The 14,462-nt window shown below is 41.8% G+C and overlaps 1 protein-coding gene across 1 annotated transcript; it reads right to left on the reverse strand.

The window, feature by feature from the left end:
- Positions 1-634: 634 nt before the first annotated feature.
- On the reverse strand, positions 635-14,462 carry cacng6b (calcium channel, voltage-dependent, gamma subunit 6b). Its single transcript, XM_033981551.2, has 5 exons — positions 14,399-14,462; positions 10,687-11,237; positions 7,773-7,847; positions 4,733-4,870; positions 635-3,123 (listed from the first exon to the last, which is right to left on the reverse strand). The coding sequence occupies exons 2-5, from the start codon at positions 11,066-11,068 to the stop codon at positions 2,900-2,902; spliced, it is 819 nt and encodes a 272-aa protein (XP_033837442.1). The 5' UTR covers positions 11,069-11,237; positions 14,399-14,462; the 3' UTR covers positions 635-2,899.

A 14,462-nucleotide genomic window follows, 5' to 3' on the forward strand; every position in this document is an offset into this window, starting at 1 on the left:
TAAATGTGTTAAATCAAACAGAAATAGAAATCATTCAAAAATACACAGTAAATATAACCCCTCAAATCAACTATGTTTTACTTTTTGGTCCAGTTTCAAAAAAGTAAAAAGTATCCCCTGTATAACTGACTTGAGTAAAAGTACAGACACCTGAAAATACTGCGTAGGTACTGCACTTTACTACTTGTACTTCATTACCTTCCACCACTGCTTTATTAAAACATAAATCACAAACGCAGAGCTTGTCAGAACAAAAACACAACTGGATATGTAGTATTTCTCAAATCGTGCAGGTCTGTTGTGTACTCAGATGTAAAATAATGTGTGTTGTTGGTTTTCAGAGCTTTAGAGTAGAGACCAGGAGAGTCGGAGTACTGCGCAGGGGCACAGCGGATGACGGAAGGCCCAACGGGGACATAGCTGGAATTCAAGGATAGAGTTTCTCCACCTCTGCACTAAACACACGGCGATGAGCTGGGGCCTAATTATAGAGCGGCGGCGGCGGTGGAGGTTCGGACGTGTGGGAGGGGGGGTACGGTGGTCACGTAACGGAGGGGTGAAAATGGGTGAATGTCAAATTTGAACGCAGTAACGAGCCACGGGTTAATGTGAAAACGTTTTTTTTTATTATCGAGCAAAACAGAGCAGTTTCGTGACACACTACAAAACGATATCAAATGTTCACTTTCGGCGTTTATGTACAAAGATGAGATTACAAAGCGAGTTCGTTCCCCCAAAAGCTTTACAAAATGGGCTCATTCATCGGTATTTCATTCATCAAAGAGAAAGACTCATTCGCACAATAAAGGTGCACTGTGTAACTTTTCCGGCGGGGGGGGGGGGGGGGGGGGGGGTGTTGTCGTGTTGTCTCTTTTGCATTTAACACATCCATTTTGCATCGATTCAGTTCGATGTTTTTGTTGCAGAAGGATAAATACTTCAAAATGCATGCGCTCTTACTGTGCGCAGGCTCTCCTTTCCACAGATCTGACCTGTAACTTGACCAATCACATGCAAATAATCATCAGAAGAGCCCGTTCAAGATGGATAAACGCGTAGAATTTAATGCAAAGCGCTACATGTTTATTATAAAAAGTGGTAAATAAAAGATTCGTGGACTGAAAACCTCCACTAGAAAGGTTCCACAGTGCATCTTTAACACACAAGTAATAAATAAAACTAGTTCAAAATGGCCTATTACTTGTCAAAAGTTTATAAAACATAGTGTGGTGCTGCAAACATCAATATTTGTGTGAAGCAGGAGGCAAGAGCTAAGAGCAGTGAGCATGCCTAGATCTATTTCAGTCATAAAACACATAGCTCAGTGTTTAGAAAGCAGAGGCGCTCACAGGGCTGCAGGGCCGTTAAAATAGTGAGCGTACCACACACACGTCACTGCCTCCTTGTTATGAGCAGCAACAAGCATCATTTTTGTACCACCACGAGTAGAAAGAACAGGTCGGGCGTTCGTTTTTAAACTGACTTTAGCTTAATCTGCGATGCTGAGGTGAGGAGCGGGTCTGAAATCTGAAATCTACGGGAGGATTTCACGTTTTGTTCTGGTTTTTCGTTGGGTAATATCTCTAATTACGACATTTTCTCTGTTAATTACGACTTATTAACGTGTCGTAAATCTCCCGTAGGCCCCCGTCCTCCATCTTGAACCTACGCCAGCTTCAAAACAGTCAGTGAACACCACCTACTTCAATTGACTTCTCCTGAGCACCTTTGCAAAATATATACATGTACATCGTCCTGAATAGGCAGTGTGTTGTTATTAGTAAACGGCAGGATAGTAGATCATTAGTAGATCCGTTCAAATGAGTGAAATACACTTCGTACGAGACGTTCTTCTATTGCTACTCCATTAAGACCTAGAACAGTTTGAACTTGGCACATTTAACGCAGAATGAGACAGTGCACAGTCGAGAAAAAGTCAAATTACTCAAGCTTTTTAGTCTTATTTCACGTTTTGAGAATGTTTTGGTTTCGATGTGTTACGTCTTCCAGTGGCATTTCCATTTTCCTTCCATTTCGAGCTAAATTATCTCGTCAGAAATGTGTTGAAACCGTCGAATTTGACGCCAAAAACGGTCAAATCTAAACTAGTCCAAACTGCGTAAAAAAATCAAGATGAATATCCTGAATTTAAGTCATTTTAAAAGTGCGTTGTGTAACTTTTCTGGTGGAGAGACAATCTACTCGTCTCCATTGAGGTGTTATTGCTTTTTGACAACAATGTTCCACAGTATGGCATTAAACTCGGTGGTGCCACTGGTCCCATATTACACAAAATTGATTCTTTTGAGCTTTAAGCCACGTTATAATAGAGTTACCTCCTCAAAAACCGACCTGGAGTTGTGTTTTGACCAATCACACACGTTTGTGTAACGTTTTATTATTAGTCTGTCTCAATTTCCAAAGCTCAAAATGCTCCGTTCCACCTTGTGATGTCATGAATAGGTAGTTTTCATATTAATGTTTCACGTTTTCAGCTACATTTAACCTTTTTTTCAGTAAACGTTGTCAATTCCAGGTTTGAAATGATCCAAATGATTCTAGTGAAGGTGTGTGGAGTTTAAAAACACAGTGGAGCACTTCAATGTTTTAGCACATGATGACATCACGAGGTGGAACGAAGTGTTTTCTGCAGGTGTGTTTGAGATGAGGAAACGATATTACAACATAGATCAGAAAACACCGTAATATGGGCTCTTAAAGGTACTTCTGCAATCAAGAAAATGCAATAAGTTTCTCGCAAATCAATAACGTCTATACGGAAACGAGCAGGTGACCAGAAAGGTTACACAGTGGAGCTTTAAGAGAGGCTGGATATATATGTTTACTGTGCACGTTCTCACTCACTTTTAGACAATACAAAATCTAAACTTGTTGAGCGCTAAGTGGCACCGCTGTCTTTATGAGGGAAACACTTTTGCCAGGGGCTGTAGGGGAGGGACAGGAGGATGAAGAGGATCCCGGCGAAGATGAGGATGGCTCCGGCCGACCCCACGCACGCCACGGACCAGGACAGCTTGTGACTGGTGGGGATGGAGTGATCGCTGGACAGTAACGCCAAGACGGACTGGTGGAAGATGAGAACTGAGAGCAGGACCAGCACCCCTGAGAAGAAAGAGAGAAATCAGAGAGAAGAACGACAAACTAAACATCTACTACAAAGTACATTTAGTAAAATACTGCACTTAAGGCGAATTTGTAGGTATCTGAACTTTACTTATGTGCATTTTACAGTTGGTACTTTTTACTTTTCCTTCTCTATATTTGAGAGCAGTATCTGTACTTTCTACTCCGCTACGTGTTTGAATAGGACTGAAAAGTAAAAAGTACTTTTCATATGATTTGCTGGGTTGTTTTTCTCGTGTTCATAGTAAAATCCTGACTAAATACACAAAATTCATAAGAAAAACTAAAAAATTTTCTCATTTTAATCAATATTATTACATTTACACTTAAACAAACTAACACTTGTGTGAAATACTTTTACCTTTTACTCTTTAAATCATTTTAAACAGGTATTTTAATACTTTTACTTAATAGACATTCCAAAAAATACAGTATGATCTGGCAAAATCATTGTCTTAGCTGCATAAACTTTTTTTTTTTATAAGAAGGGCTGTAAAAACCTAACCCTAAGTACAATCTCTAATCTCTTCTATAAATACTGATTATTGTTCATTTATGTATTTTAAAGTGTTAGTTTTTTCATTGTTTGTTTGCATAAAAGTCACACAAAAGTACATTTGTTTTTATATTTTTCTTCTACTTAAACTGGTATTACACATTTATTTGATGCAGCAAAGGAAAAATAAGACTGGATTTGTGAAATAGAGGTACTTGTGTGAAAAAAAACAAAAGTACAAGCTGATACTTCCTTTAACATGATTTTTATGGCTAAAAAAATAAAAAAGTTTAGGCGAGGTATAATGGTCTATAATGTGCTCAGTTCTTAAGGCTTTAAGTCCATTTTTTTCATGTGATACTTTAACTTGAGTAACTTTTGACCTCTGCATCTGTACTTTTACTTAAGTAACAAAATCGAGGACTTCAACCAGCACTGATAGTTGTGAAGAGAGGAGTGATAGAAGTACTCAATATTGTTACTTAAATAAAAGTCAAAGTATCACATGGAAAAATCTAAGTAAAAGTATTAAAATACCCGTTTAAAAATGTACTTAAAGAGTAAAAAGCAAAGTATTTTTCACAGATTTTGAGATGAAATGAAGCTTCAAATATAGTGATTTTGATCTGTGCTGTTTCTATTTGTATATTTTTTGCTCAAATTAAGAACATGTTAAAAATAAACCTTCAGCCTTTTCAGCAGGTCTCAAAGAAATATAAAAAATACTTTCACTTTTCAGTCCAGTTCAGAAATGCTTTGGAGTACAAAGTACAGATACTGCTCTTACATGTAGTGAAGTAAAAGTAAAAAGTATCCACTGTAAAATTGAAAAATTGACTTGAGTAAAGGATGGATACCTAAAAATATATACTTAATTACAATACTAGTTTTACTTCAAAAGGTCGTTCTGTGTGGAGTTTGCATGCTCTGCCTGCGTCTGGGTGAGGTTTTTTTTTGTCTGTTTTGGGGTTTTTGGGTTCCTACGGACGCTCCGGAAACCGGAAAACTAAAACAGGTGAATAATGGTATTTTCAAGACGTTTAACTTGTAAATATATGTTTTGCGGTGCACATTAGACAGAGGGCGCTCTACCTGAGAGGATGAAGCAGAACGCGGCTGGTTTGAGGAAGAAGGACACTCCTTTGCTCAGGGACATCCCGATGCAGATGGAGCCCATCACCATCATGGTCAGACTGAGCAGAGCCAGGACCGCGGCCGCCAGGTTCAGATCTGACACAAAGTACATGATTTTAGGCTCTTATCCTCTCACTTACACATTTTTTTTTTACAATTCTTCTATATGTTTTTTGCTGTAAAACTCCTCACCACACACTTTATACACTTTTCTCACACAGGCGTTAACATTTTCTCACATTTCTCTCTTGTTTAAACACAAAGTTCAAACCTTCGTAGGCACCTTTGTTGACGGTGCAGAAAGTTTCATCGACATTGTGGGTTTTGTCGGGGAGAAAACAAATTATGCAAATTTGTCTGAACACATTCTGTACTGTACAAGAGACACGGCACGGAGGAGACTGATGGACAACGGTCTACAGTCCAACAGCCAATCAGGACGCACGACACAATGGTCTACAGTCCAACAGCCAATCAGGACGCACAACACAATGGTCTACAGTCCAACAGCCAATCAGGACGCACAACACAATGGTCTACAGTCCAACAGCCAATCAGGACGCAGGACACAATGCACGTTCAGACGATGTAAAAAACCATGAAAAATTGCACTAAAAAAAGGTGAACCACGATATATCGAGGGACAACTGTATATATCATTTATTCCACCATATATTGCGAATGCATCAGTCCCGCTTTTTCAGTTCTGATTCCAACATTGCTACTTTGACTTTAAGTATCTGTCGTATAGGGAAGGAAAATGGAACCTATTTCTTTAAAACACAGTTAACTTATTACAATCGAGACTCAACTGTGTTAATCTTTCAAATCACCACTAAACTGGACTACAGTATTTGGAAAAACTACATTTTAGATTCAGTCTGGTTCATTTGTTCTGTTCTGTTTCACTGTAAAAACCTGCACAGAATGATTTTTATACTGGTTTGAACTGTAGAAAACATTATGTACTGGACATTTTATTGTATTTTACTGCTAAATTTAATGATGAACTGTTGATCTTATTATGTAATTGTAATGAAATGTGTGTTTTAGTGTGTGTTCACCTGCCCTGGGACTAAAGTCTGGTACAAATCATCTTTTCTTTTGTAAGATTAATGAGTTTGTACATGGTCCCTGACAAATAAAGAATGAAAAAAAAGAAAAAAAACTCTTTGCATGATTAAAAGTCCAAACATTATGAGACATTCTGGGCCAACATTTAAAAAATTACATCCAATTAAAGACACAACCAGGATATTGACTGAATTTTTATGATGGAATGATACCTAATCCAGTTTATTTATTTATTATGGGTTTTGGAGCATCTCTACTTTAAATATTTAGTTTGAGAGGGTATTGTAACATTCTAGGTGTCATCATTTTGGGTTTTTCTGTTATAACCACTTGGGTTTACAATAAAACTATCATTTCTTGGTCGTCACAACTGTCCCGGGGCAAATATCTTGTAAACATGGCTGCCATCGTGCACCTAAACACTCTCAGGCGTGTCACATTCACGAGCGGGTTAAATGTCTTGCTCAAGGACATTACAAAAATAGACATTGTGGTATTTTTGTCATGAAAATACCACAGAAAAAAAACATGAAAACTGAGGGCTATATCATTCCGGTGCAAAATCTATTAAAAAAAGCTATAGATGGATTGGTGTTTTTTTGTTTTTCAGTTTTATTGTCTTCCGTCTAAGAATGATCAGAGTGTAATTAAAATGCGATCAAACACGTTGATGCGTGTTTGTGGAGTCGAGAACGTGAAGTGAGACTTAACAGAAGCAGCTGATGTTCGGAGAGCCCCCTGTGGCTGCGCTCATGACGTCCCCATTTATCAAACTGAGAATTATGATTCCTCTACCGCAGGGGCAGAGCAGAGGGGGTAATGGGCCACGGCGTACACCAACCTCGTACACAAACCTCGTACATAAACCTTGTACACAAACCTTGTACAACAACCTGGTACGCAAACCTCGTACGCAAACCCCGTACAACAACCTCGTACAACAACCTCCTGCATGGGTCTCTGTGGACAGTATGATTACTGTATGTGTGTGTGTGTGTGTGTGTGTGTGTGTGTGTGTGTGTGTGCGTGGCAAGTGCACAACAGGTAGTGAGGATCAGGCATTTACCGGTAGTTGTCCAAAATGTATATTATTTTTGTTATTTTATGTAAATTATCAGCATAAAAGGAGAAAGGAGTGAGTGACTTAGCAAAGAATGTGGTATTTCTTGGTGTTTTATTTAAATGAACAGGTATTTCAGTTAAATTAACAGTAGAAAAGGTGAATGGAATGATGGAGTTAGCAGAGAATGTGGTATTTCTTGGTGTTTTATTTAAATGAACAGCAGAAAAGTAGAAGGGATTGAGTGAGTTAGCTGAGGATATGGTATATTTTTGGTATTTTATTTAAATTAACAGGTATTTTATTTAAATTAACAGCATAAAATTAGAAGGGAGTGAGTGAGTTAGTTGAGAATGTAGTATTATTTGGTATTTTATATAAATTAACAGGTATTTTATTTAAATTAACAGCATAAAAGCAGACAGGAGTGAGTACGTTAGGTGAGGATGTGGTATTTCTTAGTATTAAAGCACTTTGCTCAGCTCAGGTTGTTTTAAATTCACTATATAAATAAATTTGTCTGTGTAATCCCTCAGTCGTCCAAGTGTGATCCATAGTAAAAGATCATTTCAAACAGGTCAACAGGACACTCCTACAATGTTTCTTTGACTATATTAATAAAACCAATAATAAAACAAAACAAAAAAATGTAAAAAGGCAGATTAAATTGATACACAAGTTTAATCTTTCGACATTTCCTAGTAGTTTTTCTGTTTAAATAGTTGTTTTTGCATGAGCAGGTGTCGTCTTGTGAGTGCCGTTTGTGTCAGAGCTTTTGCCACGCCCCTCTCTCTATCCCCTCCCCCTTTGAGTCGGGTAATCGCTCAGCGGGGGGCGTGTCTTAGCTCAGGAGCATTATCTTACTTCTGTTTGTTGTCTTCTTAAAGATGACCGCGTTTTCCCCAGATGTGAAGAACTTGAAATAGGTGCAGTTTGATTCTAGAGGAACAGAAATCACAAAATGAGACAAAGGCAGAGACGAACTGAACTGTGACCTCTATATAAACGTAAAATGTTCACAGGAATCGAGCGAAAATCTGAATTGTGATGTGATTAGAACGAGACGAAGACCTGAGGAAGACTGCGGTTACTCTGAAGCTCCGATGCTTCTCTCACTCTGTCCTTCCAGGCATCACTCCTATTTATAACCCAGTGTGAAGCTTTAGCTGCAGCACCCAGAGACAGGCCGCACATGCCCAGATGGTGCCCACAGAGAGACACTGCACCTCAGCAAGAGAGGGGAGAGAGGGGGAGAGAGGGGGGAGAGAGGGGGGAGAGAGGGGAGAGAGGGGAGAGAGAGGGGAGAGAGAGAGGGGCAAAGAGAGAGGAGCAGAGAGAGACAGGCCGCACATGCCCATATGGTGCCCAGCAGAGACATTGCACCTCAGCAAGAGAACAAGCAACAAGCAGAAAGACAGAGGAGAGAGGGGAAAAAAGAGAAAGGGAGAGGAGCAGAGAGGGGGGGAGAGAGGGAGAGAAATGGGGATAGAGGGGGAGAAAGGGCTCTCCCAACAGAGTGGGAGAGAGGAGGGGGCACAGAGAGAGTGGGAGGGGGTAAGGAGAGGGGTGAGAGAGAGGGACAAAGAGAGAGGCAGAGGGGGTAAAGAGAAGGAGAGGAGGGAGAGGGGGGAGAGAGAGGGACAAAGAGAGAGGGGGAGGGGGAGAGTGAGGGGGAGAGGGGCAGTGAGAGGCGAAGGGGGTAAAGAGAGGGAGAGGAGGGAGAGGGGTGAAAAGAGAGAGAGGGAGAAAGATGGGGAGAGGTGAGAAAAAAGAAGAGAGGGGGAGAAAAGGAGGGAGAGGGGCAAAGAGAAGGAGAGGGGTAAAGAGAGGTGGAGAGAGAGGGGGACAGAAGGGGAGAGGGGTAAAGATGGTGAAGAAAGAGAGGGGGGAGTGTGCTAAAGAGAGAGGGAGAGGGGGAGAAAGAAGAAGCGACAGGGGCAAAGAGAGCAGGAGAGGGGTAGAGAAGTGGGGGGGGAGAGGCAAATACAGGGGGAGAGAGAGGGGGTGAAAAGATGGGGAGACAGGGATAGAGAGGGGGAAGAAAGGCAAAGAGGGGGAGGGAGTGAAAGAGAGGAGGAGAGGGGAAAGAGGGAAAGAGAAGGGGAGAAAGAGGAGGGAGAGGAGGAGAGAGGTGGGAGAGAGAAGGAGAGAAAGGAGCAGAGAGGGGAAGAGAGGGAGAGAATGGGAGAGAAAGGGGACGAGACATGCAGAGAAGGTCAGAGAGTGAGAGAAAGGGAAAGAGGGGAGGGAGAGAGAGGGAGAGAGGAGGAGAGAGGAGCACAGGGGGGGGGTGGAATAGGGAGAGGAAAAGAGAGGGGGTAGAAGGAGGGAAAGAGGAAGAGAGGGTGCAGTAGACACACTAATGGAGGAACATGAGCCAGTGACACTGATACAGCCGCAGACCCTCATGTCCTGGAGTGGGGCTCCAGACTAAACACACACTTCCAGAGGTGAGCAGACGTGTGCACTGGGCTCAGCTAATGCAGCGTTTGAGAAGCCTCCGTCCTTCTGTCCCTCATCTCCTCTTTCTATATTTAGACAAAAACTGTGAAGTAGTCAGATTCCACTTGGCTTCACAAGAGCTCACTGATGACTTCCCCCCACTAAATCTCATGTGCTCCAAGATGGCCTCCTGCTCCATCTCTCTGCAGTAACATGTGCAGTGTTTCTCTCCTCATCACAAGTGCATCCCTCAGAGGACGGTGGTGCGGGGAGGACGGGCCTGGTATCAGCCGACCGCACTGAGCTCAGGACCAGAGCCAGAGGTCAGTAAACAGGATGTGCTCCAGAGAAGCTGCTATGGAAAAACAGTTGTTTGTCTGTGAATATGACGAGCCCACGGCCGTCTGCGACGACCACAGTGTGGATGGCCTGACAGCACGAGATAGCAACACCTCCAACTGTAGCATCCTGCACAGTGTGTGATCAGTGAGAACGCAGACAGGAGACAAATGAGTCTGAAAAACAATGTGATGCATCATTCCACATGATGTGGTCCAGACTGCACTGTGTTCACATCTGTGCAACTGAGGCAGAGGAGCTGAGATCAGACTGTGGATCAGACTGTGTTTTACCTTCATTGTCTGTTGTGTTTATCAGGAAAATGTGCCATAGTCTCACTAAACTGTCACCGAGAGCAGACACATATGTATAAAGAGCAGTTTTCACAGATGGAAGTCTTCACCTGCCTGTCTCCTGCTCAGCCCAGCGCAGAGGACTTAATGAAGGGAAAACTTGAGCATTAGAAACACTTGATTAAACTCCAGACTCTGTGGAGCGGACAGCGCTGTGAACACAGAGCCGTCTGATGCCACATGGCATGTGCCTGCATTACACATGATGTTATTACTATAGAATGGTTCAAACACGTGTTGTGGTCATTCATACTTAATGTAGTGTTAATGCACTGACTGTGTTCCTCAGTACAATCTTCCTTTAAGATTCAATCCTCACATTATCTATTGGATGACCTAGATACACGAGGATGCAGCTGCTGCACACGACCGCTTTGTACTCTTTTATAATTCCACAAGTCTTTCAAATATATAAATAAAACCCAACAGATACAGAATTTGACTAAGTACAGCACAGCTGTAAGCTCCTACTGTCCAGTGCAAAACACATCCAATAACTTCATGTTCATTTATAAATAAATCACTTTGAATCACATGGTTCCCATTCAGACCAACTCATGATCCTGTTATTGTTTTGCTGTGACATATTTATAGTGATCACATGGTGAAGAGTGGGGGGGGGGGGCAAGGGGGCGGGGACTCACCTCCAGGCAGCTCGGGCGGCCCGCAGCTTGTCCTCTCGGGGTCGATGTCGGACACCCACAGTGTACGGATGCAGCCCTTCCACAGGCCGTAGTGGGCCATCTGACACGTCTGGTTCCCGCTCAAAGTCTTTGGCTGGGACAGCTCCGCCCAGAACTCTGTGCCCATGCCCAGCACCGTGAGGGTCACCCCGATGATGGCCACGAAAAAGGCCAGTTTGATCTTTCCCTCCATGCTGTCGCTCATCTTGTGGCCCCGCCTCGGCGTCCTGCCGCCCTTTACCCCCCCCAAACCCCCCAAACCCCCCAATCCCCCCGCTGTGCCCGCCCCCGCCACCCCGATGCGCCCATCCTCGTCCTGCTGCACAAAGAAGTTGGACCACATGCCGATCTGTGACAGGCCCGGAGAAGGCCGAGGGCTGGGCACTGGAGAGACGATGTGCTAAAACAATCAAGTCTCTAAATGTAGTGAAGAATTGAAAAGGACAGTTTATAAAGGGTAATGCTAAATTGGGTTTGTGAGCAGAGCCGACGTCTGTTTCCTGTCCCGGTGCCTGAAACAAAGCAGATCAAACAGATGAAATGAAACCTGGAGCTTCAAACGCTCTTTATCAGAACATTTACTTAGTTTGCTGCATCACTGCCTCTGCATTTGTGCATAAGACTCTGCTACATCCTCCTAACAGCACGGATAAGCCACACTGTGTTTGTTTACGTGAAAGGGCTCGAGATGGAGAAAACAACTGCCCAGTCCTGGAGGGTTTGTGTGGGGTCAAGGTGACAGAGGAGGCCCTATGTTCCGCCCCGGGACCACCCATCATCACTATCCCAGAGGAGCTGACAACAGGGACAGGTACGCTGTCTCTGGCTTTAGATACATATCCCTTTTGATCTGAGGGGATAAGGGCGCCACAAATACCTCCCAGTGATGCATTACATGTACCAGCCGCCACCGGGAAACTCAGGCTCTGCTTGGCTTTTCCAGCTACAGGCATTGGCACTGTGGGCTTATGAAGTTGTTCCAGACATTTCCCAAACACATGTGAAGTCTGAGTACACTGTAAAAGACGACATATGTTTGTAGTGGACGTATGTTTATAGTTTAGAAGGAAAATAACGGGGTTTCAGATGACGTCATGACATTCTATAGGACAATAATGTTTAATACAGAAGGGAACAGCTAAAATAAATTGTTAAAATGCAGATTTGTGTTGTAGAACAGTGAGCTCTTGGGTCTAGTCACTAATAGAAATGATCAGGTTCAACATTTGCTAATTTACCTTTTGAATATTTCATGGCAAAGTACAATGTTATGAGGATGGAACAAAAGTGAGATTCTTCCCTTACTGGCAAATAATAAAAACTACACTATGTAACATACGTAGACAACATTTTTCTCCATGAATATATTAAAGTTTAGTCTGTAATCTTCAACAATATGGCATTAAACTTCTGTGGTAGACGCCATCGGGCAAAGTTGCAGGTCAGATCTGTGCTCACAGTAAGAATTTTTTTTTTCTTCTTCTTTTTTTGCATTAAAGTTGTCCCTCGCTATATCACGGTTCACCTTTCTCGGTCTCACTATTTCACTCTGAAGTGCTGTTGTTTTCTCCCCGACAAAATCCACAATGTCGATGAAACGTTCTGCACCGACAAAGACGCCTACGAAGGTTTGAATTGGAGAGGGTTTAAACAAGAGAGAAATGTGAGGAAATGTTAACGCCTGTGTGAGAAAAGTGTATAAAGTGTGTGGTGAGGGGTTTTACAGCAAAAAACAAATAGAATAATTGCAAAAAATAAAGCTGATACTGCGGATTTTGTTTATCGCGGGTTATTTTTAGAACGTACTACTGTAAAACCAATAAATCCCAGTAAAGTTCTATCTATCTCTGTCTATCTAATGCCATACTGTGGAGCATTCCAGGCAAAGCATTACAATTTCTACAAGGACAAGCAGGTGATGGACCCTCCACCAGTCAAGTTACACAGCGCACCTTCGAATACTAAGAGTTTAAAACAAATATATGATAAAAATCTAAAATATTCCAAGTTTATTGAGTAAATAAACGCAAAATTGTCAAAGGAGCAACTCAAATAAAAGTAATTATATTGAAATCATGTCACTTGAACTGGTTTTGATCTCGTTTTTTTTGCAGTGTAGGCGTTGACCACCAACACGGGTTTAAATTTGAAGAGTGATAATTTAGGGTTGACCTCTGGGGCTGGAGTAATTAGTCGGCTGATACGCGGATCACACACAGAGGGTCGGGGGGATAAGGCTGTGGTTGGTCCAACAGGAAAAGTGGCACCAACGCAAGACCCACAGCTGAGGGATCTCTTCATTCAGTTTGTGTGTGGTGACAGGACCCTCCTCTGCCTCCACCCACCCTCCCTCTCACCCACTCCTCACCCTCCCACCCAAGTTTGTTTGTAGCTACACATGCTACCATAACAACTAGCTTTGCCATTAATTGAATTTTGACTGAAACAAGATCCAATCGTGTCAAATTGTCCGTGATCGACTTGGGTTTTTTTTTTTTTCATACTGAGGTCCACAGTTCTTCCACAATACGTCTGTAAAATCCTGTGGTCTCTAGTTCAGACTTTGCAGGAAGAAATGAGATTATGCTTTTGTAAAATCCACTTACTAAAATAAAAGGAATTACATGATAAATATATATATAGAGAGAGATATTTGCAAAGCTTCATCAATATGCGCCATTTGGATTTGCATCTACTTCCACGGTTCAGTCTCATGATTTCATTTCCTTTTATAGGCGCCATTTTGAGGACTTTGGTCATTTAAAAGAATGCGTTGTTAACCGCTATGGCAACAGTTCATCTCTCTAAAATGTATGCATAAAAAGCGCTTGTAATTGTCATCGATTTACACTGAATTACACTGAACACTCATTTAATTCTGCTTTTCTGGCTGAAAAAAAAAATCACATGTGACTGAAGTTACCTCGAATAATTGTCGAATAATAATTGTTTCTGCTACAACAACTATTGGTATCGCTATTTTTAACACGAGCAAACTAAAATATACAAATAAAAATAGCTAGAAAATATATAAACAGTTATTTCTGTGCAACAAATCAGCACAAAATCCTTACTTTTTAACTTAATACTGTTATTTAAGTAGCTTTTTCATACAATACTTATACTTTTAATTGAGTATTTTTTTTGCACTGCCATGTGTACTTGTACTTAAGTAACAAAATCAAGTACTTCTTCCAACTCTGAGCTACTACAGTTCATGCACCTTGATGCACCCCAGCATTGTAAAAGTACCACAAAACTGACATCCAAAAGCAACGAAACCACGATTTTCCATTCCAACAGTTACTGGGAACTTTTGCTTAAAATATTTATTGCACTGGCCTGGATGGGTTTAGTATGGGAGTGCTTAATCTAGACCTGTCAGCGCAGCATCGCACACATTAGTCATATTACACACTTTAACCAATGGATTTTGACAAACTGGTTTAGCTCAGACGCTCCAGGACAGAGCGAGTGCAGCCTGGGTCCATCCCTGTAGAACTTCATAATACGCACGGTGAATTTGAACAAAACATCTGCTGCTGTTTTTCTCATTGTTATAAATAGGACAGTTTAAAAAAAAAAAAAAAAAAAAACACACACACACACAGGGGGGAGGACAAAAGCAAACACTCGTCAAAACACTTTTAAAGCAAACAAGATCGAACCTGACCTGGACTGGCGTGCGGTGCTCAGCTCTGAAGGAAGAGACGCTTGAAACTTAATCAGAAGGAGCG

Source organism: Periophthalmus magnuspinnatus, chromosome 16 (genome assembly GCF_009829125.3).
Source record: "Periophthalmus magnuspinnatus isolate fPerMag1 chromosome 16, fPerMag1.2.pri, whole genome shotgun sequence".
Taxonomy (NCBI): domain Eukaryota; kingdom Metazoa; phylum Chordata; class Actinopteri; order Gobiiformes; family Gobiidae; genus Periophthalmus; species Periophthalmus magnuspinnatus.